General features: G+C 40.3%; 1 protein-coding gene across 2 annotated transcripts; it reads left to right on the top strand.

The window, feature by feature from the left end:
- The first annotated feature begins 956 nt into the window (after positions 1-956).
- Positions 957-27,442, top strand: LOC120920567. 2 transcript variants are annotated; one of them, XM_040332712.1, is made up of 6 exons: positions 957-1,007; positions 4,756-5,091; positions 17,477-17,779; positions 19,297-19,416; positions 25,715-25,755; positions 26,973-27,442. In XM_040332712.1, exons 1-6 carry the CDS (start codon positions 974-976, stop codon positions 27,036-27,038), a joined length of 900 nt encoding a protein of 299 aa, XP_040188646.1. In that variant the 5' UTR covers positions 957-973; the 3' UTR covers positions 27,039-27,442. The 2 variants fall into 2 exon arrangements, with proteins under 2 accessions (XP_040188646.1, XP_040188647.1); XM_040332713.1 differs by lacking the exon at positions 17,477-17,779.

Below are 27,442 nucleotides of genomic sequence, written 5' to 3'. Positions count from 1 at the left end.
GTGGAAAAGTCTGACAATTATGGTATCGTCAGGAGTATCAGAATGTATTTTAGGGTGTAATTTTTGGTATGTACTGTGTGTTAGAAATGTCTTATTTCCTTGGGGAAAAAAATATCTTATTAATTGCCAACTTTGTGTAAAAAAATAAATAAAAAAAGTTTTAATTTTCTTTCCACTTTTTGCATAAACCTGTCAAAAGACTCATTATGCTTTATAGAAAATACATTGTGGCGTTTGCTTTCCAAAATGGAGTCAACATGTGTGTTTCCACTGCCCTGGTGGTCCAGGGCCTTCAAAAATGTGATAGGTTGTCAGGAAATTAGATGTGTAGTTTATGCCCCTAGAACATCTGAAGGTGCTCCTTGGATGTTGGGTCTCTGTATGTAGCTAGGTTGTGAAAAAGTCTCAAACATGTGGTATGAGGAGTAGCAGAATGTGTTTTGGGGTGTAATTGCAAGTAAGCAGGTGTTGTGTGAGAAATAACAGGGAGGGGGTAAAAGTGTCCAGTACCGAGGTGGTGAAAGCTGAACAACAGCCTTACCTTTAGTCTTGCACACTGTGAGCCTGTTGCACATTCCTCTCTTCTCATGTCCACAACATGGTTGGCAATGTTCTTTAGTCCTAGTACACTTCCTGTTTAACTGAGAGTGCAGAGTGCGCAATACACAAGAAAGGACTGGATTTCTGTCAGGATTAACAGTTTTTTTTTTTTTTTAAATGCTTTCATTGGTATACTGTATTTAACAGGCAGAAAAGAAGCAAAAAAGATACATTAATACACTTTAATGTTTCCATTTATAATGCCACATTTGCAATTGTAATTGCTTATTCGGCTTCTAGAAAGAACAGAATGTTTTCATCAATGTACATCAAAAAGAGGCAGGGTCTGACAGGAGGAGGGTTTTCCAAGAATATGTATTTACATAAAAGCATAAACCAGAAATCAGTATACCACCACCAGCAGCAAACAAACATGAGGCTTTTAAATTTTCTCCTATTCTCTGAAGGTAAGTAACTTCGATTTCTCAGAATATGGTTTTGCCTACATTAAAATTACCGTAGTTATTTATAACAAAAAAACAAACATAAATATACAAACATTTTAGTTTTCAAATTATTTGTACTTCTAACATTGATATAGTTTTGTTAAAATTTGGATAAAAAAAAAAAAAAAAATATATATATATATATATATATATATATATATATATATTTGAAATGTAAAAAAAAAAAGGCAACATATAACATGGAAGTTTGATCTCTGGTTAAAATCATGCTTTAGTTTCTGTATAGATATTGTAGAGTTCTTTATACAATACTTTTTAAATACTTTTTCATGAAAATATTGAAATACTACAAGCACTGAAAATTGTAACTTATCTTTTAAATAAATTATGAATTTTTAGTAATGTTAATGCATATTAGAATTATTATCAACTATGTCTAATGAACACATGGTCAAAAGAAATACATATTATACAATATGCTTATATCAACAAATTCATAATAAATAAAAACGGAATCTGGATTACATAAGTAAAATAAAACTGTAACTCCATAAACCGCAATTTTTTATTTAACTTCATAAATATAGATCATATCAAAACTGTTTTTGCTTTTTAAGTGCGTTTTAAGGGTAGATTCTATCTACACAACTTTTTTTTATATACCTCTCAAACACTAGGCATATATTTATAAAATAGTGACTGTGACATTTACTAAACATTGTAGGGGTATTATCCATGTGTATGCATTTAAAAATTGATTAACCTGCAGTTAAAGATTGGTGAATGTAAGGTGACATTCACCAATCTTTCACTTTATGAACATTTAAGCCACAATTTTTTTCTTATAGTTTATTTTGTAGTGGAAATCATAAAAACTTTTAGGGGAAAAGGACGTTCAAAACAGATACTGAAATTTTATCACCATTTCTACGTTTGCCATTTCTTGGAACCTAATGTCAAATCAGTCCTAGCGAATGGTAGTGAACCTATTGAACAATAGACAGAGAAAGGGGAAAGGTTGTACTACAATGAATTATGTTTACTAGTGGCATGGTGCCAAAATAATTAATCACATTTTTTGTTCCCAAAGGGCCTTTTTTTTTAATAAGGTAGATTGCACTAAAATTTGAAAATAAAACAGTTAAAGGATGGTCAAAAACATGTAGCACTGACAAATTCCCCTTTAGAACAAACCCATTGAAGATGATTTATGAATTCTTATATTGTATAAAACATAAAACAAAAATTAAGTTCTCCAAGGAAAAACCTTTGATTAGATCCGTAACAGTAAACAATTCCTTATGGGAGCCAATCACTAAGATGTATGAGTTATCTGAACAGAATCTTTATTTTTTCCCAGAATATTTTTTTTTTTTAATGTGCAACTGACAAACAAAATGATATCATATAGGTGTGAAATCTGTATGTTTTAAATGAAATAAATATTTACATTGAAAAACGTTATGTCTTGTGAATTATTACCATATCCCGAGGCAGATACTTGTGATATTTTAAAAAGTTATAACCTGTGTGATAATCTTTGTTTAAACAAACACAAAATATTTTTGACCTAAATATGGGTCCATTTTTTTTTTTTTTTAGTTATTGAAAAGGCAGGGACATATTAGAACACTGCTGAGATTATGCTGCTGTCCAGGAGTCTTTTACCGAGAGTTCTTCAAATTTATGCCCTGTACACACGATCGGTTCATCCGATGAAAATGGTCTGATGGATTTTTTCATCAGATATCCAATGAAGCTGAATTTCATCAGTCGTACCTACACACCATCAGTTAAAAAAACGATCATGTCAGAACGCGGTGACGTAAAACACAACGACGTGCTGAGAAAAATGAAGTTCAATGCTTCCAAGCAAGCGTCGACTTGATTCTGAGCATGTGTGGATTTTTAACCGATGAACGATCGTTTTTTTTTATCGTTTTTTTAACCATCAGATAATTTTAAAACAAGTTCCTAGTTTTTTCTCTGATGGATAAAAAACCGATTGGGCCCACACAATCGGTTCGTCTGATGAAAACGGTCCATCAGACCATTTTCATCAGACGAACCGATCGTGTGTACACGGCATTACTGTTCTACTAACAACAGCTTTATCAGACATAAGGGGCAGATAATCTACAACGGGAACAGTGTAAACTTGATGGGCATTTGTCTGTTTTTAGATAAATATGAATTGTAATTTGTGCTTTTGTTTTACCCCATGGAATAAAATGTAATGTAGAAACATTAAAATGTTGACAGATTTTGTTTTATAAAATATAGCAGTAGAATTTTAGCACCAGGTATGTCACTTAGGATTTTTTTTCTCTAATACATTTTATTAAATATGTTATATGTTTATCACAGTTACACCATCAATGTTATACCCTTTAACCACTTCAATACAGGGCTTTTATACCCACCTCCATACCGGGCCTATTCTGGCATTTCTCTCCTACATGTACAAATCATCATTCTTTTGCTAGAAAACTACTCAGAACCCCCAAACATTATATATTTTTTTTTAGCAGACACCCTAGTGAATAAAATGGTGGTCATTGCAACTTTTTATCTTGCAAGGTATTTGTGGAATAATTTTTCAAATGCCTTTTTTTTGGAAAAAAAATGGTTTCATGAATTAAAAAATAACAAAACAGTAAAGTTAGCCCAATTTTTTTGTAAAATATGAAAGATGATGTTACGCCGAGTAAATAGATACCTAACATGTCATGCTTTAAAATTGCGCACACTCATGGAATGGCGCCAAACTTTGTTACTTAAAAATCTCCATAGGCGACACTTTGAAATTGTTTACAGGTTACAAGTTTAGAGTTACAGAGGAGGTCTAGTGCTAGAATTGTTGCACACGCTCTAACGCACACGGCGATACCTCACATGTGTGGTTTGAACAATGTTTACATATGTGGGCGGGACTCACACGTGCGTTTGCTCCTGAGCCCGAGCTACCAGGGACAGGGGCGTTTTAATTTTTTTATTATTATTTATTTATTATTTTACTTATTTATTTATTTTTTACACTTTTTTTTGGATCGCCTTATTCCTATTTCAAGGAATGTAAACATCCCTTGTAATAGGAATAGTGTATGACAGGTCCTCTTTAAGACCCCATATCTCTCCTCCAGGCTGGAAAGCATAAGATCGTGAAAAAAATTCACAGATCTGATGTTTACTAGCCGCAATTGTGGCTTTGTTTACTTACGGGTACCCTGGCGTGACATCATCACATCGCGCCCGGGCCTCCGACGGTCATAGAGATGACTGGTGACCATCTGGGCACCAGTCATCTCTATGCTTCCTATCCGACGCAGGGCGATCCTTTCTCCGGGCCCCCGATGGCACGGGGGAGCCCAGAGAAGCACCGGATGGCGGCGGGAGGGGGGAATGTCCCCTCCCGCTGCCTATAAGAACGATCAAGCGGTGGAACCGCTGCTATGATCATTCTTATGGTGCTCAGGATCACCGCCGGAACACAATGATATCTGAATGATTCCTCTAGCTGCAGGCATCATTCAGATATCACTGCACAAAGTCCAGGACGTCACCCCAGGAAAGGAGATCACCTTTGTGGACATCATATGACGGTGTGCGGTATTGAAGTGGTTAAATACATAGCAGCTTACTAAATTTTAACTTAAACTTTTTCATAAAATGGTACCTAAACCTAATATATATTTACATATATCATGAAGATATTTCATGCTAAATTCTGATTCATCTTCTTTTCCAGTGGTCGTCTCACAGATGGTTCTGTATAATCCTCAGAACATTGTGATGGCTGATGTTGGTGCCACCGCAGTGATCAGCTGTGTGTCTAATGCAACAATAGAAGATGGAACATTAATTTCCTGGTACAAAACAAGCTCCAAACCTGCAAAAAGTCCTAAACGAGTGAAGGCCTGTCAAAATGATAATGATGCTCATAAATATGGATGCAAAAACTCTGCCTATAAGGCAAACCTGGAGATTTATAATGTACAGATTATTGATTCCGGAGTTTATTTTTGTGCATATCATTATGTGACTCTGCTAAGATTTAGTAATGGGACAGCTCTAATCATAAGAGGTGAGACATTAGTTTTATAAAACAAATATTATTTTTAGGACAAGGTAACATGAATACCTAATTTACAGCTCAGTTTAAATACAAAGGTATTTTACTCCAATGTTTTAGCCACTGACTTTGGCTGTTATCAGGGCTTAAACTCCCCCAAAAAATACATATCCTGGTCCCTTAAAGCAGAATAAACAGCACAGTGCTTGTGCTGTGTAATCTGCCCCTCTCTAAACTGTAAAAAAAAAAAACACTCCCTGATCCCTCCACTTTCTGTGTCCCCCTCTCTGTGCTGACAATGAAAATCATTGAACATCATGTCTGAGTACGCCCCTTAATCATCCGCAGCCCTGCTCTACTCTCATCTCTCCCCCTAACCCCCTCCTCCCTGCCTGTCAGCTCAGTGTCTGTGTCTCCGCCCCCTGCCACTATTAGTAAAAATAAAACTTTAAATGATCATTGCCAGCTCCTCTATTAGAGCCTGGCATAGCACACTGTATTATTCTTTTATAAAAACAAGGCTTGTAAATACTTGTTTAGATCCATCTTCAGGCCGGTCACATGACTCTCGGGTGGTTTTCAGGGCTACTTCAGGAGGAGCTGAGTGTCCATGTGACCTCCACAGTTGACATTACAGAGGGAAATTTTGGCCCCTAATTCAGAAGCCATCCATCAGAACTGTACAGCGAGTCATTTGATTAGCCTGAAAATAGCTCTAAACAGGTATTTACAAGCCTCATTTTTATAGAAGACTTACTTATATGGGTTAACAACCACTTTAAGTATCTTTAAATAGATCTAAATGTTACCTGGATGGCATTTAGAAAGATTTCCTTGAAACAAGGAGAGGTTGTGGGACTTTAATTGAAGCTTGATGGATGAATGTTGAATATATCAATATATATATAGGCTTGGTCAAACCTCAGTCATTAAAGTCATACCGACAATTTTCTTTTATATCAAAAATGTATTCTTACAAAATATATAGAAAAAGTACAAAATAAATAATAAACAATAAATAATGAATATTTAGTGCATATTAAAAACATTGGGCCAAATCCTCAAAAGGGATACGCAGGCGGAACTGCTGTTCAGCCTGCGTATCCCTGTGCCTATCTTTGGAACTGATCCTCAGAAGCAGTTTTCCAAAGATAGGCAGAAGATCTGACATCTGTAAGACACTTACACTGTCAGATCTTAGGATGCAGTACCGCATCCGCCGCTGGGGGCATTTCGCATTGAAATGCCACTTTGCGTATGCAAATGAGGACTTACGGAGATCCACAAAGCTTTTCAGCTTTGTTTTTTCTGCATAAGTTTACGTTTGCATACGTAAAATTAGGGCTGCTTTTACAAGGTGTAAACTGTTTACATCTTGTAAAAACAGACCTTTTTTTCGATCGCCGCGATTTTTTAAAAATTTTGAATTTTTGTTTTTCGGCGCGTAACTTTTTTTTTACCCGAGGCAACTTTATTGTCCCGTCGCAATCCACAAAGCCTGGCGTAACGTAATTTCGTGCGCTGCCCGTCGGGAAAATGACGTCACGAGCATGCGCAGTACGGCCGGCGCGGGAGCGCGCCTCATTTAAATTGTCATCGCCCCCTGGATAACAGGACCACCTTGCGCCGGGAGAATTTAGGTTACACTGCGTGAAATTTCTAGGTAAGTGCTTTGTGGATCGGGCACTTAGGTAGAAATTTCCCGCCAGTGTAACTTAAATGGGAAAAATTAAGTTAGGCTAGGATTTTGAGGATTTGGCCCATTCAGACTAGAGTATATAAATGGTACTGCACATGCAAGATGATGCAGATGATCTTCATCACAACCCACGTGTGGGGGTTCTACTAGTTTCGCCCAAAAGGGCGTATAGATCCACTGCGCTTCGGTCTGTAGGAGGTGTTTGTCAGCATCGCCTCCTCGTTCATTTAGAGGAATGTGTGCTAAAGCATAAAAGCCAAGCATTGCATGGTTATGATTGTGAAACAGGCCTATATGACGGCTGATGGAAGTTTCCATCAGTTTTTTTAGTAACTGCTCAAACATGGTCCCTTATTCTACAAAAGAAATTATGTTTTTTTTTTCCTACGTAATATGCACCACAATTGCATTTCATTAAGTAAATTATACCTATCGTTTGGCAGGTTGCACGAAACTTGGGTGATAGGGTTTCCCCATTGGGGAGAGAAATACTCTGCCCTTTCAAAATGTAGCGGCAGAAATTGCATTTGCCGCAAGGAAATGTGCCAGTCTGAGTAGGTTTTGGTACCGTTTGTACCGGGTAATGACTGGAGACAGCTTTGTCTCTGATTGATGGAGACCGTTTAAAGGTAATCTCAGGTCTCAGATTCACAAACTTATTATGTTTGTCATCAGAGGTAAGAAGGTGCCAAAATGTACTATATATGTTACAAATTAGACCATGTTGGCGGTTAAACCGGGAAATCACTCTAGTGGTGTTTGTTTTAGGATCAGCTTTATATTTATAGATAAGGGCATTTCTTTCTAGAGTACTGGCTTTGTTGAAAGCTCGACGTAAGCACGTCTTGCTGTAGCCCCTTTCTTTGAGACGGGCATACAGCTGGGCTGCTTCTCTTCTATAGTCTTCCTCACGGGAACAGTTTCGCCTCAGTCTCAAATATTGACTGTAAGGTATGCTGTTAATGAGTGATTTAGGGTGCAAACTGGTGGCATGCAACAGACTGTTACCTGCCGTCGGTTTCCTATAGAGTGTAGAGCATAGGAGACCCTTTTTGTCTATGTAGAGTTCTACATCTAAAAAAGTAATACGTTTTTGACTAAAATTATATGTACATTTTAGGTTATAGTGATTGATTTGTAGACCTTCCAGAAAGAGTACCAGGTCCTCCTTCGAACCTGCCCAGACCATAAACATGTCATCGATATAGCGGTGCCATGTTAGCACGCTATCCGACAAGGTGTTTCTGGATTCCTCACTAAAGAGGTCACGTTCCCACCCCCCCAGGTGCAGGTTGGCGTATGAGGGGGCACAACCCGCCCCCATAGCCACTCCCTGTACCTGGAGGTAGTGGGAACGTTTGAACAAAAAAATATTATTCATCAAGATAAATTCAAGCATCTCTATGATAAAGTTGTTGTATTTCGATGGGTTTTTTTTTCACGCTCATTGAGGAAACTTCTAACTACCTGCGTGCCTAACCCGTGGGGGATGGAATTGTAGAGTGCCTCAAAATCTATTGCAACCAACCATGCGTTGGGTGGAATAGTGAGTCCGTCAACAATTTTCAATAATTCGATAGTATCTTTGACATGAGAAAAAAGACTTTGAACATGAGGGTATAGGTATTCGTCAATTATCCGACTTATATTTTCAGTTAGTGAGCCACATCCAGACACAATAGGGCGACCAGGTGGAGGTAGGACTCCCTTATGTATTTTGGGTAAGGCGTAAAACGTCTGTGTTGTGGGGCTTTCGACATTGAGAAATTGTAAGGTGGTATCATCTATTATGCCCAGACGTTGTGCACAGTTCAGAATTTGACGATAACGTTTTATGCTTTGTTTAATCATTGACGCTGGTACCGGCCTATACCAATCTCTATTATTGAGAATTGTATGACACATGTCTTCATAACAGGCTCTGTCCATTACCATAATGTTTCCACCCTTGTCAGGGGGTTTGATGACAAGGTCGTCATTGTTGCGAATGGTGTTAAGGGCTGTTCTCAAGTTACGGCTTAGATTAGGCGTGGCACCGGTCTTCCAATTAGCTGCCTCTATGGCTTTAGTGACCTGCAGGACAAAAGCCCAAATATTGGGGTTGCCCTGCAGGACAGGGAAGGATCTAGTTTTAGGTTTATAGGTTTTTGGAACTACATACACAGGTTTGTTTAGTCGCGACTGTACCAAAGCTCCAGGTATAATCCCCAGAAATTGGTATGTCCACCCTTCTTCTTCCGGGTTTCAGCCTTGTAATTGATGGGCTTTTTTTTTCTCCTTTTTTTTCTCCTTTTTCTTTTTGTGACTATATTGGTACACGTTATTTATTTGGCTTTCATGTATGATGTTATCTCATCGGCATACTTTTTATCCATGTAGACTATCACCCTCCACGGGTTCCTGACGAAGCCCTTTTGGGCAAAACTAGTAGAACCCCCACACGTGGGTTGTGATGAAGATCATCTGCATCATCTTGCATGTGCAGTACCATTTATATCAAAAAGAGAAAATACCGCGCTTACACACTTAAAATAACTAACTTAGCTGCAACACGGCAGTGTCATACAAACACAAATCACGTAAGGAACAGAAAAAATGTTGCGCTATTAATAAAAATTAAACTAAACAAACAATTGATAACAAAAAAATTGATGGAAATAATATAAATTTGCAAAGACCCCTAGTTTAAAGAGGAATAAACAAATAACTGACAAAAGAGTCTTTGTGTCAATCAAAAATCATTGCAAGCAAGTTCTTCAGTGTTGAATAAATTGTTGAAAACATATGTGATGACCGACACCACTAAATAGAAAGGTGGAGGCTTACCGGATGGCAAGCAATGACAAGCTTGCGGCTGCAAACCCCAGCCAGGGCCTTTTGATGATCCTCGCAGGGGGATGACAAGGGGATGGATGTTGAAGCTTCCCGCACCAAGAGCCACAAGATCACGGCGTGTCACACACAAAAAGAAGGAACTTAATGGTGAAGTACAGCAGGACCAGCACATATAAGGTATTCGTGACTCAAGGGACCACCACCACCAAAACACCCTATATTTGAGAGGCTTACCAGAACGTAAGGCAGTATAAGCATGTGGCTAAACCCCTAGCCAGGGCCTTTAAAATCCCACGCGGTGATATATCTTACGGGTCCTCCGGTATGTTAAGGTCAGTGGGTGCATAGAAAAAATGATAATGCCCACATGGTGAAGTATGTAAGTTCAGAGGTTTAATATAAAAAGTAATACACTTACAGATTTAAAAGCAGAAATGGATAGAAGCCGGCCGGCTCTAACAAACGCCCGTCCACACGGAACGAAGAAACGTCTTGCGTCAGCACGCTACCTTCCCGACGCACGTTTCGTCAAAAGTTGACGTCATCTGGGGCACGGGCGACGTGCTGACACTACACATATAAATAGGCTAAAACCAAGCCTCGATCTGAGTCACGGGCTAAGTGACCGCCCATGGAGGCCATGCTGGAACGCATAAACAAAAGCAAAACCAGGGAAGGTTTTTGCATAACACAAGCTTAATGGCCATCTTGTGGTGAAATAAGTGAATAGCGGTATAGGTCCAATGTGTAAAAAACACATTGAGCTATACCGGTTAAATACAAAATTGTATTAGATGGGGAAAATGAATCATCTTAAGTGAGAAACTTTTGTGATTATTCTCTAGTGATCAAGAGAAAAAAAAGGCCACTAAAAATATATAAAAATATATGTAAAAATATAAAAATATGTTAGTGAAAACATGTGAAAAAATACATAAAAATAAAAATAAGATTGAAAATATTAAAAAATAAATAGTGATAGTATCAAAATTCGGCATGGAAAATTAAATAGCCAAATATTTATATACAAAAATGTGAATAAGATGCATTAATTAGATGCAATAAGTAGTGCTTAAATATAATAAAAGACATAAAAATTGTGCTGTGAGTGCACGAGCTCCAAGAAAAAATTAGATAACAAATATAAATGAAATATAAAAAATTATATATAATGTAAATATATATAAAGAATTATAATACAATGTGGTATAGATCTAGTGGTGTATTGTGAAGAATATACCAATAAAAAATGGATCTTAATGAATACAAATTATACTGTAAGGTAAACACTGATGTGAACCATCAGTGAATACCGTAACCATCTCTGGTCAAGTGTATAAAATGTTATATGAAATAAAGTAGGGAAAAAAAAGGAAGGGGAGGGGGGAGGGGATGGAGAAAATAAAACTCCCAAAAGGCCATCATGTAGATCACCCCGTCACTCAGATCGAGTTCACAAATGACAGGATAAATCAAACAGAATAAACAATAAAAACAATAAAAATATTCTGTTTAGGAATTGTCAATAAAGGCATTAACATCAACCTCTATATTGAGTCCATAGGGGGTATAACTTTTAATCCTGTGGATCCACTGCATTTCGGATTTAGAGATGCTCCTCACTAGTGGACTACCACGCCAATGGGGAGCATATCTATCAATCCCCAAGAAAATAGTTTTTGAGGGGTCCCTGTTATGAACCAAACGGTAATGTTTTGAAACCGAATGGTTCAAATAACCGGCTAAGATATTGCTAACGTGTTCATTAAGTCTCACTGAGAGGGCTCTCTTGGTTCTGCCCACATACTGGAGCCCACAAGGGCACTGGAGTAAGTAGACCACCCCTTCGGTCGCACACGTAATGAAAGGTTTAATAGTGTGTTGTTCACCTGTGACCGTGGAGACAAAGAGGTGTGTTCTTCTATGTTCACAACCACTAAGGGAACACACCCGGCATTTCCTACACTGGTAGAAACCAGTGAATGAATTGAGAAAGGTAGTTTTAATGACAGGTGGCTCAAGAACATTGGGGGCCAATTTGTGTCTCAAGGCCGAACCCCCCTTAAAAATCACCTGTGGGTTGTCTGGCAAGACAGGGCCCAGAATTGGGTCATTTTTAAGGATGTGCCAATGTTTTTTTAAAAGTTTTTTGACACTAAAATGCTGGGTGGAAAAAGTAGTAACAAAGGGAACAACGGGCATTCTACTATTGTCGCGTGGTTTATTCTTCAATAAATCAATCCTATTAATACCTTTAACCTCATTTAATGTGGATGTGAGGGTACCCTGGTCATAACCTTTTTCCAAAAATCTATTCATCAAGATATTGGATTGCACCAAAAAATCTGACTCATTGGAACAATTGCGTTTAATACGCAAAAACTGGCTTTTAGGCACAGATTTCAGCCAAGAGTCATGGTGGCAACTATCCGTGGGGATGTAGGAGTTTCTATCTGTGCCCTTAATGAAGGTGCTCGTACAGAAAACATCACCCTGGACTGAGATTGTAAGATCTAGAAAATTGATGCTAGATTGACTTGCCTCAAAATTGAGGTGAATGCCTCTCTCGTTGTTGTTGAGAAATGACATAAAAGATTGAAGCTCTGTAAGGGGGCCATCCCATAGGAGGAGGATGTCGTCGATGTACCTGGCCCACAGCTTGAGCTGGGGTTGTCGGCAAACATAGACGACATCCTCCTCCCACATGGCCATAAACAAATTGGCCAGGCTGGGGGCGTATTTAGCCCCCATAGCCACGCCCCTATCTTGCCGGTAGAACTGGTTTTGAAACCAGAAATAATTTCTAGTCGCAGCAAAATGCAATAACTCAAGTATGAAAAATATTTGTTCATCAAAAAGACCAGAGTCCCGTCGAAGGTAATACTCTACTGCTGATAGACCTAGATCATGGGGAATCACCGTATAAAGTGACGTAACGTCAGCTGTGACAAGCCACATATTTGGAGAAGGTTTGAGATTAGATAATAAATTAATAACATGTCGGGAGTCCTTTAAATGAGAAGGCATCCTGGAAACTAAAGGTTGTAGAAAAAAATCGATATACCTGCCCACCCGGGAAGTGAGGGAATCTATCCCACTTACGATAGGACGTCCCGGGGGGCAGGTAAGATGTTTGTGGATTTTCGGTAAATAATAAATAACTGGTGTTCTTGGAGCCTTGGGTACAAGGTACAGTTTCTCTTTTTTATTAAGAATACCGTCCTTGTAACCTTTAGAAATAAGTTTGGTTAACTGATTAAGGTATGAATTTTTAGGGTCACACGCTAAGGGAGTATAGGTGTCTCTATCTCCCAAAATTCTGTCCATCTCGGCTAAATAGTCGGTTCTATTGAGGACCACTATGCCTCCCCCCTTATCAGCGGGCCTAATGACAATTTGTTTGTTGTCACACAGAGAGTCAAGGCCAGTTTTAAGGGTATGGTTAGATTGTGTTTTTTTAATAGGGAGACGATCCAAGTCTCTAAGGACAATGTCCCTAAAGACTTTAATTGATGGAGCCGTGCCCCCGGGAGGGTTGTACAAAGATGCATTAGAAAGACCTGTATGTCTAAAGTCTGTGGCAATCGGCTGGGTCTGGGCAATAGGATTGGAAAGCATATACCTTTTGATGTTGAGCTTACGTATAAACTTATATGTATCCATATAGGTTTCGAATTTGTTTAATTTGCGTGGTAAAACAAACTTCAAACCCTTGTCCAGAATTGTTTGTTCAGCTTTATTAAGGGTTACAGTACTAAGATTAAAAATACCGGAAGGTGTTAGACTCTTTGCCTCTTTAAGTCGTAACCTTCTTCCCCCTCTGACTCCTCTATGGGGTCTCCGGCTCGTTTGACGCCCTGGCCGGGTTTGTGAAAACCCCATTGCTGGGGATCTTGACCGTAAGAACCAGGACCCCCATATGGGTATTGGCCATTAGGGGGAGGTAACTGAGAAGATGGATTAGTCCCCCTCGGATTACCATGATAAGGAGTGGTCTCCTTAGCATAAGTATCAGTGGGGCCATCTCTGTCGCGGAGAGGATAAAATCTATTTTGGATGTCTAACTGATAATCAGTATTCCTATTAGCCACAGGAGGTGGTTCAAAATGAGTGGGGCCAGTAACATACCCATAAGGGGGAGGGTATGGAAAAGGCACACCCCTATATGGTGGTATATAGGGTGGTGGGACACCCATATTAACGGGATAACCCTGTGTTCTCGGTTGAGAAGCTCTAAGAGGTTGGGAGTTCTGAAGGTTAGAGGAATTGCGACCTCTCCCATTTTTAGAGTTCTGATTAACTTTAGCAGTCCTTTGGGGAAGGGAATACTGTTGAGATGATACATGCCCTTTGTTCCCCTTAGGGACTCTAAAGGGAGATCCATCAATAGGGCGTGTATGAGAAAACAAATTAGCATGAGGATGGGGAAATAGTGCCTGTTGTGCCAGTAAAGGCGTCTCAGGTTGGTTAGTTTCCATAGTCTCAGCTACATTCTCGGCTAGGATTTTCCTTTGCCAGGCAAAAACTACTTGATCATGGTAATCTAATAGGTCCCTATTGTACTTTTTCTTTTTCTTATTCTTTTGGTCTCTATCCTCTTTTTCTAAATAGTTGGATAGTGTTTGGGATTTTTCTTTAAATTCAGGGGTATCACGGAGAGGTTTAAGTTTCTCTTCAATTAATTTGATTTTGTCGTCAAGTTTTGTCAGTTTGTGGAGTTTCCTCCCAATCAAAAACTGGAGGAACTTTACCCCTGCATCATTAAAGTATTTATACCAATCGGTAAGTTCTACATCCCCCTTCTGAGGGGGGACTTCCCACCTCAGACTTCTAGGTACCATACTTTGTTTAACGTAGGTCTCTAGATAAGCTATGTCCCATTGAGTATGAGTCTCAGATACGGTGAGATTTTTAAGTCTGGTGAAGATGCCATTGAAGTCACCTTCATCTTCCTTATATGACTCAAAAACTCCGGAAGTATCTACCTTCCTCGAAGCTCTATATGAAAAAATATCCATGACGGATGGATGAATGGAATAACCCCACTATACTCAACTAAAGCTGCAGTAATGATTGTATGTAAACAACTTATGACAAAAAGAGAAAATACCGCGCTTACACACTTAAAATAACTAACTTAGCTGCAACACGGCAGTGTCATACAAACACAAATCACGTAAGGAACAGAAAAAATGTTGCGCTATTAATAAAAATTAAACTAAACAAACAATTGATAACAAAAAAATTGATGGAAATAATATAAATTTGCAAAGACCCCTAGTTTAAAGAGGAATAAACAAATAACTGACAAAAGAGTCTTTGTGTCAATCAAAAATCATTGCAAGCAAGTTCTTCAGTGTTGAATAAATTGTTGAAAACATATGTGATGACCGACACCACTAAATAGAAAGGTGGAGGCTTACCGGATGGCAAGCAATGACAAGCTTGCGGCTGCAAACCCCAGCCAGGGCCTTTTGATGATCCTCGCAGGGGGATGACAAGGGGATGGATGTTGAAGCTTCCCGCACCAAGAGCCACAAGATCACGGCGTGTCACACACAAAAAGAAGGAACTTAATGGTGAAGTACAGCAGGATCAGCACATATAAGGTATTCGTGACTCAAGGGACCACCACCACCAAAACACCCTATATTTGAGAGGCTTACCAGAACGTAAGGCAGTATAAGCATGTGGCTAAACCCCTAGCCAGGGCCTTTAAAATCCCACGCGGTGATATATCTTACGGGTCCTCCGGTATGTTAAGGTCAGTGGGTGCATAGAAAAAATGATAATGCCCACATGGTGAAGTATGTAAGTTCAGAGGTTTAATATAAAAAGTAATACACTTACAGATTTAAAAGCAGAAATGGATAGAAGCCGGCCGGCTCTAACAAACGCCCGTCCACACGGAACGAAGAAACGTCTTGCGTCAGCACGCTACCTTCCCGACGCACGTTTCGTCAAAAGTTGACGTCATCTGGGGCACGGGCGACGTGCTGACACTACACATATAAATAGGCTAAAACCAAGCCTCGATCTGAGTCACGGGCTAAGTGACCGCCCATGGAGGCCATGCTGGAACGCATAAACAAAAGCAAAACCAGGGAAGGTTTTTGCATAACACAAGCTTAATGGCCATCTTGTGGTGAAATAAGTGAATAGCGGTATAGGTCCAATGTGTAAAAAACACATTGAGCTATACCGGTTAAATACAAAATTGTATTAGATGGGGAAAATGAATCATCTTAAGTGAGAAACTTTTGTGATTATTCTCTAGTGATCAAGAGAAAAAAAAGGCCACTAAAAATATATAAAAATATATGTAAAAATATAAAAATATGTTAGTGAAAACATGTGAAAAAATACATAAACATAAAAATAAGATTGAAAATATTAAAAAATAAATAGTGATAGTATCAAAATTCGGCATGGAAAATTAAATAGCCAAATATTTATATACAAAAATGTGAATAAGATGCATTAATATTTATATACTCTAGTCTGAATGTTTTTAATATGCACTAAATATTCATTATTTATTGTTTATTATTTATTTTGTACTTTTTCTATATTTTTTGTAAGAATAAATTTTTGATATAAAAGAAAATTGTCGGTATGACTTTAATGACTGAGGTTTGACCAAGCCTATACTGTATATATATTGATATATTCAACATTCATCCATCAAGCTTCAATTAAAGTCCCACAACCTCTCCTTGTTTCAAGTAAATCTTTCTAAATTATGTTTCTAGAGGGACTCGGTTGCTGATGGTTATTCATTCCTAATTGGTGTTTTTGCTCTACAATTCTACTTATCTGGATGGCATTTAGTTTGTTAAGGCACTGGGGTTGATTTAGTAAAAGCAAACAGCCTGTTAACTTTGCAAGGGAAATTTCTCCCAGAGCTTAGTGAATGAGAGAAGGCTGTTCTGACTTCCATCATCCTATTATATGCAAGAAAAAATTATTTTTTTCCTTGCATATATTTGGGTATTCTTTGAAAGATGAAATGTTACCAAGGCCTGTATGCTCTTGAAAAATTATTTTGCAATGTGCAACTTCCCTAGCAAATTTTAATTAAAAATAAATACTATTTTTATCATTTCTTAATCCTGTATTTTGCATGTTAGTGCTGCTGTTTTACTACCTGCACATCATTGCTCTTAACCGCCTTCCTGGAAAATACAATGATAGACCATGCCTGTGCAATGCGTGTCAGCATGGCTACTTGTAGTCTACACCAAAAGCTCAATAAAGAGTGACAACACAGGAGTACGATTAAGGAACGGTTGTCACCCAATATCAGGAAGTGGCTAGCTAAGAAAGAACCCCCATAGCAGGATTAGGTATTATTTTAATAAAATCTGCAGAATTTAAAAAAACTATTTCAAAATTACATTATTAAATCTTTCGTTAGAATTTAACAATTTGCTTTAGATCCACTTTAACAAACTTTTGCTGTTTTTTTGCTTTAACGGGCTGTAGCCTGTTATCAATGACTGTACTACATGTTGTCTAGGGCAGAGAAAATCATTACATCATTAGGATCAGGCCAACCAATTTACACTTAAAATGTTATGTTGCAATTTACCTTAGTAGCAACAATGGGTATTTTGTATTACTGGAATATTGTACACCAAATGCATATGCAGTTTTTTGGCCAGATTCCAGTAATAGCAGATAGAAACAATGTCATTCTGAACCTAATCTCACTCAGATAATACATTACATACAGTACATTATATGACATACATTATCTAGAATAGTGTAGCTAAGTGTTCAAGAATAGACTGTCCAATAGGATTCTGTTTGTGTTTTGTATAGATTAGGCATTACATAGTGCATACAATTATTTATTTACAGACAATTCCACAATGAACAGCTCCATTCATCTCCTGGCTTCCCACCAATCTTCTCTTTTGAATGCTACCATGCAGCTGGCTTGTGTAGTCAGTACTCCTCTTTATACTATTTCCATCACCTGGACTGTCTCTGGAACACATTACAAGGGTAGCATGGCCTCTGTGGAGGAACCTGGTGGCACAAGGGCATTTCAGAACCATCTTACACTCCCCAGAGACACCTGGAACTTTGGAGATCTTGTGACCTGTGAAGTGTGGGCCAGTTCTTCTTCTATCACGATACACTGGATAATAAAAGAAAGAGGTAACAATATACGATTGTCGAGTATACATTCCCAGTTATATGTAAAACTGAATATAATTAAATAATTTAAATCAATTAGGATAATTCACTATTAGGTTAAAAAAAGTCCATGAGCTATCTATGGAAAAGACAAAGGGAGGCCACCAGTCCAACGTGTAATATCTGCACTGCTCTCAGAGGCAAATGTCCCTCTAGCACCAGCCCTGCTGTACCCTGCTGGGACTTTACATGCAGGGATCTCATTACTAGTGGTTTCAAGTGAGTTATGAAACTCCAGAAACAGAAATAACATTTGTAGGGGCTGGTGGCTGGTTGCACTACCCAGTAACACATGACCGGGAACAAGCATAAATCTGGCTAGTCAAGTCTAAACACTGTGACATTGTGAGGTCTTGCCACTGTAGAAATGGTAAAAAAAAAAGGACACATGGTTCACAATGTGTTTGCGGGACCCCTGAGCATCGATTTTGAGTGCAGAAAAGTGTTTTAACAGCTTTCTATGGAATTTGATATTCCCAGATTGGGCTTTGTAGATTTCTAGGTGTCTTGGGAGGGAAGAAATCTGCAACGTAGCATCTAGATTTTGTTGAAGAGCAGCAATGTGTGCGTCCAGGAGTACACAGCCCTTATAATAAAAGCTTGATGAGAGCTCGGGGGAGTTTCTGTCATTTAGAGAGCATTTTTGGCTCCAGTGAGACTAAAGGTGTGCTCCAGCCAGGAGAGGTGACCTACTGGAGAGACAAGACTTTATGTTGGAGGGACTTCCTTACATATAGGACTGGGAGAGTTGGGACAGCTAAGCGAGACAGCAGAGGACTGAGAGCATACCTCCAAACTTTTTGAGATGGGAATGAAGGACACCTATTAGCAAAAGTATGTAGACATACCCCTGCCATGCACCCTTAAAGGAGAATTACACAAAAAATTATTAGTTAAACCCACAAGTGTTTTTTTTACCACTATTATTCCTTTAAACTGGCTTTTGAAATTTACAAATGCAGTAATTTAGAAATAAGATGAAATTTTAACCACTGTGAAACACTTTTTGAAAGATAAATAGTGCATTTTATATATAACTATATAGATCAGACCAAAATGAGGGACAAAGGAATAGGAAAGAGGGGCAGAGGGACTTTGTTCCAAATCAGGGACAGTCCCTCGAAATCAGGGACAGTTGGGAGCTATGCTGAGAGAGCTGAGGCAACTAGAGAGTCCAGGAGGAGTTTTGTTGTCTCAGGAGTGGGAGAGTCTGGAGTGCTTGGGGATCCTTGTCCAGAGGCCAGTGAGGTAATGCAAGCATAGGCCGAGTAAGCCGAAGACCCCATGGGCTGGGACACCAGAAAGAGCAATATTTGCTGTTATATGAAGCAATGCAACTTGGAATGAGTTCAACAACTATATGTGCAGGAAGGAAACATGATTTGCTAAAAAAAAAGATCAAAAGGTAAAAAGTTTAGGAAAACCTTATTTGCAACGCTATAAAATACAATTTTGACATATTTGTGACTATTTTGTAGATGGATCCAAAGAAGATTTTACCACATCATGTAAAAGTTACCTGGGCTTTGTTCTTTGTGGAGGTCTTCTTCTGCTTTTGGTTCTCACAGTTCATCTCTTTTGGCAATACAAGCAAATAGGTAAAGTATCACTTGGGTCCTGAATTTCACAAAAAAAAGGTTCAAAAGCTCACATTAGACAATGTTTCTTTTAGAGGATAACGAGTGGTAAGGTCACAGTTTTTGGAGAACAGAGATAAACAAATTGGCTGCATATCTGTTTGGGTCACTCTAAGCTGGGACTAATTTGGAAGTGCTATAATTCTTTATTAGGATACTTCATAGGATAGGTGTGTCATTTGAAGCTTTTAGTCATCTACATAGGGGGTCTTGTGAGTAAATCTAACACGAATAGCCAGAAAATCCACTTGTGCTTGAACTTCTATGAGTAGATTGTAATTAGTAAACAATTGCATCAGAAAGTGCTCTGTTTTATACAATACAGTGTTTATGTTAATGTGTCAGTCCACCCAACAATCCTAAATTATTTGGACTGATGGACTGACTCATTTACAGTAGATGTATTTAAATACTATTTTAAAATATATTCTTTTCAAATATTATATAGTTAAAAAAACTTGAACTTTGCAGAAGAAAAAACAATTATGTTTAGGATAGTTTAACACATTTCAAGGATTTTATCAAATATTATAAAACCCTGTTTAGTTGATATTGGGATAAAGTTTTCCAGCAGAGAAGAGTTTCACATTTACCACCAGGGGTTGTGAGCAGATTGCTTGAATTAGCTGGCTTTGCAAACAATGCACTTTTGTCGAAAACTTTGCAGATTTGGCATTAGGAATGATATACAGGTGATACTCAAAAAATTTGAATATCGTACAAAACTTCATTTATTTCACTAATGCAACTTAAAACGTGAACCTAATATATAAGATAGACTCATTACATGCAAAGCAAGATAGTTCAAGCCGTGGTTTGTCATAATTGTGATGATTATGGCTTACATCTCATGAAAACCCCAAATCCACAATCTCAGAAAAATAGAATATTACATGCAATCAATAAAACAAGGATTGTACATAGAACAATATCGGACCTCTGAAAAGTAGAAGCATGCATATGTACTCAGTACTTGGTTTGGGCCCCTTATGCAGCAATTACTGCCTCAATGTGGGGTGGCATGGAATCTATCAGCCTGTGGCACTGCTGAGGTGTTATGGAAGACCAGGATGCTTCAATAGCGGCCTTCGGCTCTTCTGCATTGTTCGGTCTCATGTCTCCCATCTTTCTCTTGGCAATGCCCCATAGATTCTCTATGGGGCTCAGGTCAGGCGAGTTTGCTGGCCAATAAAGCACAGTAATCCCACGGTCATTGAACCAGGTTTTGGTGCTTTTGGCAGTGTGGGGGAGGTGCCAAGTCCTGCTGGAATATAAAGTCAGCATCCCCATAGAACTTGCCTGCAAGAGGAAGCATGAAGTGCTCCAAAATCTCCTGGTAGACATCTGTGTTGACCCTGGACTTAATAAAGCACAGTGGACCAACACCAGCAGATGATACGGCTCCCCGGAAACTTCCCACTGGACTTCAAGCATCTTGCAGTGTGTGCCTCTCCATTCTTTCTCCATACTCTGGGTCCTTAGGGCCAAATCCACAGAAGAGATACTCCGGCGTAAGCCGTCGTATCTCTGGTTCTAACTTTGGAACTGATCCTCAGAAGCAGTTTTCCTAAGTTAGGCAGAAGATCCGACATCTGTAAGGGACTTACACTGCCGGATCTTAGGATGCAGTACCGCATCCGCCACTGGGGGCATTTCGAGTCGAAATGCCTCTGTTAGTATGCAAATTAGCACTTAGGGCGATCCTCAAAGCTTTTGTGCCTAGTTTTTCCGCCGTAAGTGTTAGTTTGCCTGGTGTAAAACTAGGGCTGCTTTTACAAAGTGTAAAGTTAGTCACACCTTGTAAAGGCCCATTCAAGCGACGGCATTTGGTATGCATTCCCGAGGGAGAACTCCACGGCAATTTGTAAATTCCAAACCGGCATGGGTTCCCCCCCAGGAGCATACCAGGCCCTTAGGTCTGTTATGGGTTGTAAGGAGACCCCCCTCCGCCGAAAAATTGACGTAGGGGGTCCCCCTACAATCCATACCAGACCCGTATCCAAAGCACGCTACCCGGCCAGCCAGGAATGGAGTGGGGACGAGCGAGCGCCCCCCCCCTCCTGAGCCGTGCCAGGCCGCATGCCCTCAACATGGGGGGGTTGGGTGCTCTGGGGCAGGGGGGCGCACTGCGGGCCCCCCCACCCCAGAGCACCCTGTCCCCATGTTGATGAGGACAGGACCTCGTCCCGACAACCCTTGCCATTGGTTGTCGGGGTCTGCGGGCGGAGGCTTATCGGAATCTGGGAGTCCCCTTTAATAAGGGGGCCCCCAGATACCGGCCCCCCACCCTAAGTGAATGGATATGGGGTACATCGTACCCCTATCCATTCACCTGTAGGCAAAAAGTAAAAGTTAATAAACACACAACACAAGGCTTTTTAAAATAATTTATTATTCTGCTCCGGAGGCCCCCCTGTCTTCGTTATTAGCTCAATTACCAGGGGGGGCTTCTTCTTCCACTCTCCGGGGGTCTTCTTCCACTCTCCGGGGGGGGTTTCTTCTTCCGCTCTCCGGGGGGGGGCTTCTCCGGACTCCGGGGGGCTTCTTCCATCTTCTCCCCTCTTCCGCTCTTGACTCGGCGAACCCCGGTTCTTCTGCAGCTCTCCGGTGCCTTCTTCTTCAGCGCTGGCTGCCTGCTATCTGTGTGTGTTAGCTCGATTTCTAACAGGCAGCCGGCGCGGTCTTCTGTGACGTCATCTTCTCTTCTGTTCTTCCGATGTTGCCTCGTCGCCTGTTGTCGCTGTAATGATGGAAGCGCGCCTTGCATCACATTTATATAGGCATCACCGTCCCATCATGCTCCGGCAGGTACCCACGTGGTGGGTGCCTACCCACGTGCACCCACCACGTGGGTACCTACCGGAGCATGATGGGACGGTGATGCCTATATAAATGTGATGCAAGGCGCGCTTCCATCATTACAGCGACAACAGGCGACGAGGCAACATCGGAAGAGGGGAGAAGAACAGAAGAGAAGATGACGTCACAGAAGACCGCGCCGGCTGCCTGTTAGAAATTGAGCTAACACACACAGATAGCAGGCAGCCAGCGCTGAAGAAGAAGGCACCGGAGAGCTGCAGAAGAACCGGGGTTCGCCGAGTCAAGAGCGGAAGAGGGGAGAAGATGGAAGAAGCCCCCCGGAGTCCGGAGAAGCCCCCCCCCGGAGAGCGGAAGAAGAAACCCCCCCCGGAGAGTGGAAGAAGACCCCCGGAGAGTGGAAGAAGAAGCCCCCCCTGGTAATTGAGCTAATAACGAAGACAGGGGGGGCCTCCGGAGCAGAATAATAAATTATTTTAAAAAGCCTTGTGTTGTGTGTTTATTAACTTTTACTTTTTGCCTACAGGTGAATGGATAGGGGTACGATGTACCCCATATCCATTCACTTAGGGTGGGGGGCCGGTATCTGGGGGCCCCCTTATTAAAGGGGACTCCCAGATTCCGATAAGCCTCCGCCCGCAGACCCGGACAACCAATGGCAAGGGTTGTCGGGAAGAGGTCCTGTCCTCATCAACATGGGGACAGGGTGCTCTGGGGTGGGGGGGCCCGCAGTGCGCCCCCCTGCCCCAGAGCACCCAACCCCCCCATGTTGAGGGCATGCGGCCTGGCACGGCTCAGGAGGGGGGGGGCGCTCGCTCGTCCCCACTCCCTTCCTGGCTGGCCGGGTAGCGTGCTTTGGATACGGGTCTGGTATGGATTGTAGGGGGACCCCCTACGTCAATTTTTCGGCGGAGGGGGGGTCTCCTTACAACCCATAACAGACCTACGGGCCTGGTATGCTCCTGGGGGGGGAACCCATGCCGTTTTTTTTCATTGAAAATTGGCATGGAGTTCTCCCTCAGGAATGCATGCCGAGCGACGCTGTCATTTTTTTTTATAATTATTTGTTTTCCCGGCGCGTTTTTTTTTCACCCGTCGCAACTTTAGTGTCCCGTCGCAATCCACAAAGCCGCCCGGCGTCAATTACGTTCGCGCGATGCACGTCGGGAAAATGACGTCACACGCATGCGCAGTACGGCCGGCGCGGGAGCGCGCCTCATTTAAATTGTAAACGCCCCCCGGAGAGGAGGAACGCCTTACGACGGCGGCACTTAACTTACACGGCTTGAAATTTTTACATAAGTGCTTTGAGGATCAGGCACTTAGGTAAAAACTTTAAGTCAGTGTAACTTAACTGCTGAAAGTTAAGTTACGCCGCCTGGCTGAGGATTTGGCCCTTAGTTTCCAAATGAGATGCAAAATTTGCTCTCATCAGAAAAGAGGACTTTGGACCACTGAGTAACAGACCAGGTGTGTTTTTCTTTAGCCCAGGTAAGACGCTTCTGACATTGTTTGTTGTTCAGGAGTGGCTTGACAAGAGGAATACAATATTTGAATATGTCCAGGATCCGTCTGTGTGTGGTGGCTCTTATGCACTGACTCCAGCCTCAGTCCACTCCTTGTGAAAGTCGCCAACACTTTTGAATGGCCTTTTCCTGACAATCCTCCCCAGGCTGCGGTCATCCCTGCTGCTTGTGCACCTTTTCCCTCCACGCTTTTCCCTTCCACATAACTTTCTATTAATGTGCTTTGATACAGCACTTTGGGAAATTCCAACTTCTATTGCAATTACCCTTTGAGGCTTTCCCTCCTTATGGAGGGTGCCAATGATGGTTTTCTGCACAACTGTCAGGTCAGCAGTCTTTGCCGTGATTGGGATTCCTACTAAACCAGACCGAGAGACCATTTAAAGGCTCAGGAACCCTTTGCAGGTGTTATGGCTTAATTAGCTGATTAGAGTGGGACACTTTGAGCCTAGAATATTGCACCTTTTCACAGTGGATTTAGGGTTTTCATTAACTGTAAGAAATAATCATCACAAATCATGGCTTGAACTATCTTGCTTTGCATGTAATAAGTCTATCTATTATATTAGTTTCACCTTTTAAGTTGCATTAGTGAAATAAATGAACTTTTGCACAGTATTCAAATTTTTCAAGTATCCCCTATATATCCAACACGAATGTATGCAAAAATATACAAATTATTAAAAAATGTATAAGGCCTTGTACACACGATCAGTCCAAACTGATGAAAACGGACTGAAGGCTGAAGACTGATGGTCTGATGGACTGATGGTCTGATGTGCCTACACACCATCAGTTCAAAATCCGATCGAGTCCAACGCGGTGATGAAAAACACGACGTGCTAAAAAAAAAGTTCAATGCTTCCAAGCATGCGTCGACTTGATTCTGAGCATGCACGGGTTTTGAACCGATGCTTTTGCGTACTAACCATCGGTTTTGACTGATCGGTCATCAGTCCATCAGTCCGATTTTAAAGCAAGTTTTAAAACTTTGGTCTGAAGGACAAAAGTCTGATGGGCCATACACACGGTAGGTTTGGACTGATGAAACTGAACTTCAGTCCGTTTTCATCAGTTTGGACTGATCGTGTGTACAGGGCCTAAGACATGCAAAATACACTGATTAATAGCCTTAGATCAGAATATTTACAACACTTGCAACATAGAAAATAGACATTTGTAATCTCATATGAACACTAAAAATTACATGTCAAAATCAATGCCCATACCTTTTAATGTAGATAGATACAGAATATGTTAAACATTGGTTTCATGACTATATGTTGCATTAAATATTCTGTTCCCTTAAAGACAACAGCAAAGGCTGATACAAAAGACTGTGTGATGGGGTATCCCCTCAGAAGAACAAGAGCGGCAGGCCTAATTGGGGCCCAGAAGCCGCATAAATCATATCCTCTAGCCTGGTATGAGGAACAGAGCTCTGTAAAGGGAGCAGTGTTTTTGATGCCTTTATTGGAGTTAAACATTGGTTTACATATCAACATGTAGGAACACTTACATTTACAGTATATTCAAAATTCTGGCACTGAAGAAGCAGAATGTCATAAAACATGTTGATGCATGTTTATGTATCATTTGGTGCTCATATGACAGTACAATGGTCTATTGTCTATGTACCAAGTGTTATAAGGTCCCTGATCTCTGTTTTTTCATGAGTATATTTTGCTGTTTTTATCCATGATATGAATTAAACTATATACAGTATATACAACACACATTTTTACAAAAATATACAAATCTGTAATACCACATTTAAAGTTATTTTCTGTCTTAATCTCTTCCTATAGTTATGGAAACAGTGGTTTATGGAGACAGTATTCTTGATGACATTAGTTGGTCTCCTATTTCCATACTTTTTCTTGTTGAAAAATAAACAAAATATGATTTTATTTTAGATAAAAAAGCTCAAGACGTCACGCACCAAGACAGAGATTCGGTAAAATATTATTTGCTTGTCAATGCATTTGCAAATACTTGACCAGTTGACATCATATTTTTATATTAAAATGCTAGAACCAGTGATATCTTATACAGTATAAACAGAGGTCCAAACCTAAACTCTTCATGTGCTTCTTATCAGAAAAAAACGTGTGCTGGTAATATTTCCAGTGGGGGTTAAACAATAAAAGCACATTTGTTAACCACTTCAGCCCCGGAAGGATTTACCCCCTTCCTGACCAGAGCATTTTTTGCGATTCGGCACTGCGTCATTTTAGCTGACAATTGCGCGGTCGTGCGACATTGTACCCAAACAAAATTAACATCCTTTTTTTCACAAATAGAGCTTTCTTTTGGTGGTATTTGATTACCTCTGCAGTTTTTATTTTTTGCGCTATAAACCAGAAAAGAGCGACAATTTTGAAAAAACAGCAATATTTTTACTTTTTTCTATAATAAATATCTTTATTTTTTAACTAATAATGGCGGCAATTTTTATCGGGACTGTGACATTTTGGCAGACACATCGGACACTTTTGACACTATTTTGGGACCATTGTCATCCATACAGCTATCAGAGCTACAAATAGCCACTGATTACTGTATAAATGACACTGGCCGGGAAGGGGTTAAACACTAGGGGGTGATCAAGGGGTTAAGTGTGTCCTAGGGATGTGTTCTAACTGTAAGGAGGATGGTCTCACTACAACATGACATAGATCACTGCTCCTGATGACAGGGAGCAGTAGATCCCTGTCATGTTGCTAGGCAGAACAGGGAAATGCCTTGTTTACATAGGCATCTCCCCGTTCTGCCTCTGTGTCACGATCATGGGCCACCAGTGAACAGCGAGTTTGCAATGCCCGCGGGCTACCATGGCGCGCGCGCACCCGCAAGAGGGCAAATTCAAAGTGACGTACAGGTACGCCCATTTGCCTGCATGTGCCATTCTGCCAGTGTAAATTAGCATGCAGCGGTCGTGAAGGGTTTAAGCAGACAGAGGCTGGACCCTCTGTCAGGTTTTTTGTACAACGGTACTTTTCTGAACCTGACAAAATCTTGTTTCTCCATTTTAGTCAAAAATGTTAAAGTGTCTTTAGAGCTGCGTAGTAACAAACAGTGATGGCTTTTGCACATTACATGATTTACGCCCTTCTTTATTATGCTGCAGTTGTTTCCCCCAGGTATGCCAACATTTTGTTTTTGTTTTTATAGGATGGGATTGTGTATGCACATCTGGATATGAGCCGTCTCACTCAAGGGAGAAAGCAGCAGAGATAGCAACATTTTGCATCCTCAGTATAAAGTGCTCAGCTTTGCAATTAACAAGCATTACTGAAAGTGATTTCTCAAGAAAAACATTTTTTTTTGCTATGTTTGCACTTTGCATCATTGCACCTTATTATATAATAAGCCTTTGCTTTTTGATTATACCAAATTTAAAATGTAAACACTTTTTTACTTTTTAAATGTTAAACAACAATGAATAAAAATGTAATAAAAAAATATAGGAACCAAATCTAACCTGCATGCTAGGAGACAATTTTAAATACACTTGTTCAGTATTGAAATTCAAGTGCAATTGCACTGACAAATCATCAGAATCAGGGACTTTAATGGACAGTTTTCACATATGCTGTTTTATCTTGTATCTTTGGCTTACTAGACTTGTATTTTGTTTCTAC

The sequence above is a fragment of the Rana temporaria genome, chromosome 13, assembly GCF_905171775.1.
Source record: "Rana temporaria chromosome 13, aRanTem1.1, whole genome shotgun sequence".
NCBI lineage: Eukaryota > Metazoa > Chordata > Amphibia > Anura > Ranidae > Rana > Rana temporaria.
Note: the sequence above shows the minus strand (reverse complement) of the source record. Positions and strands in the feature narration are given on the sequence as shown.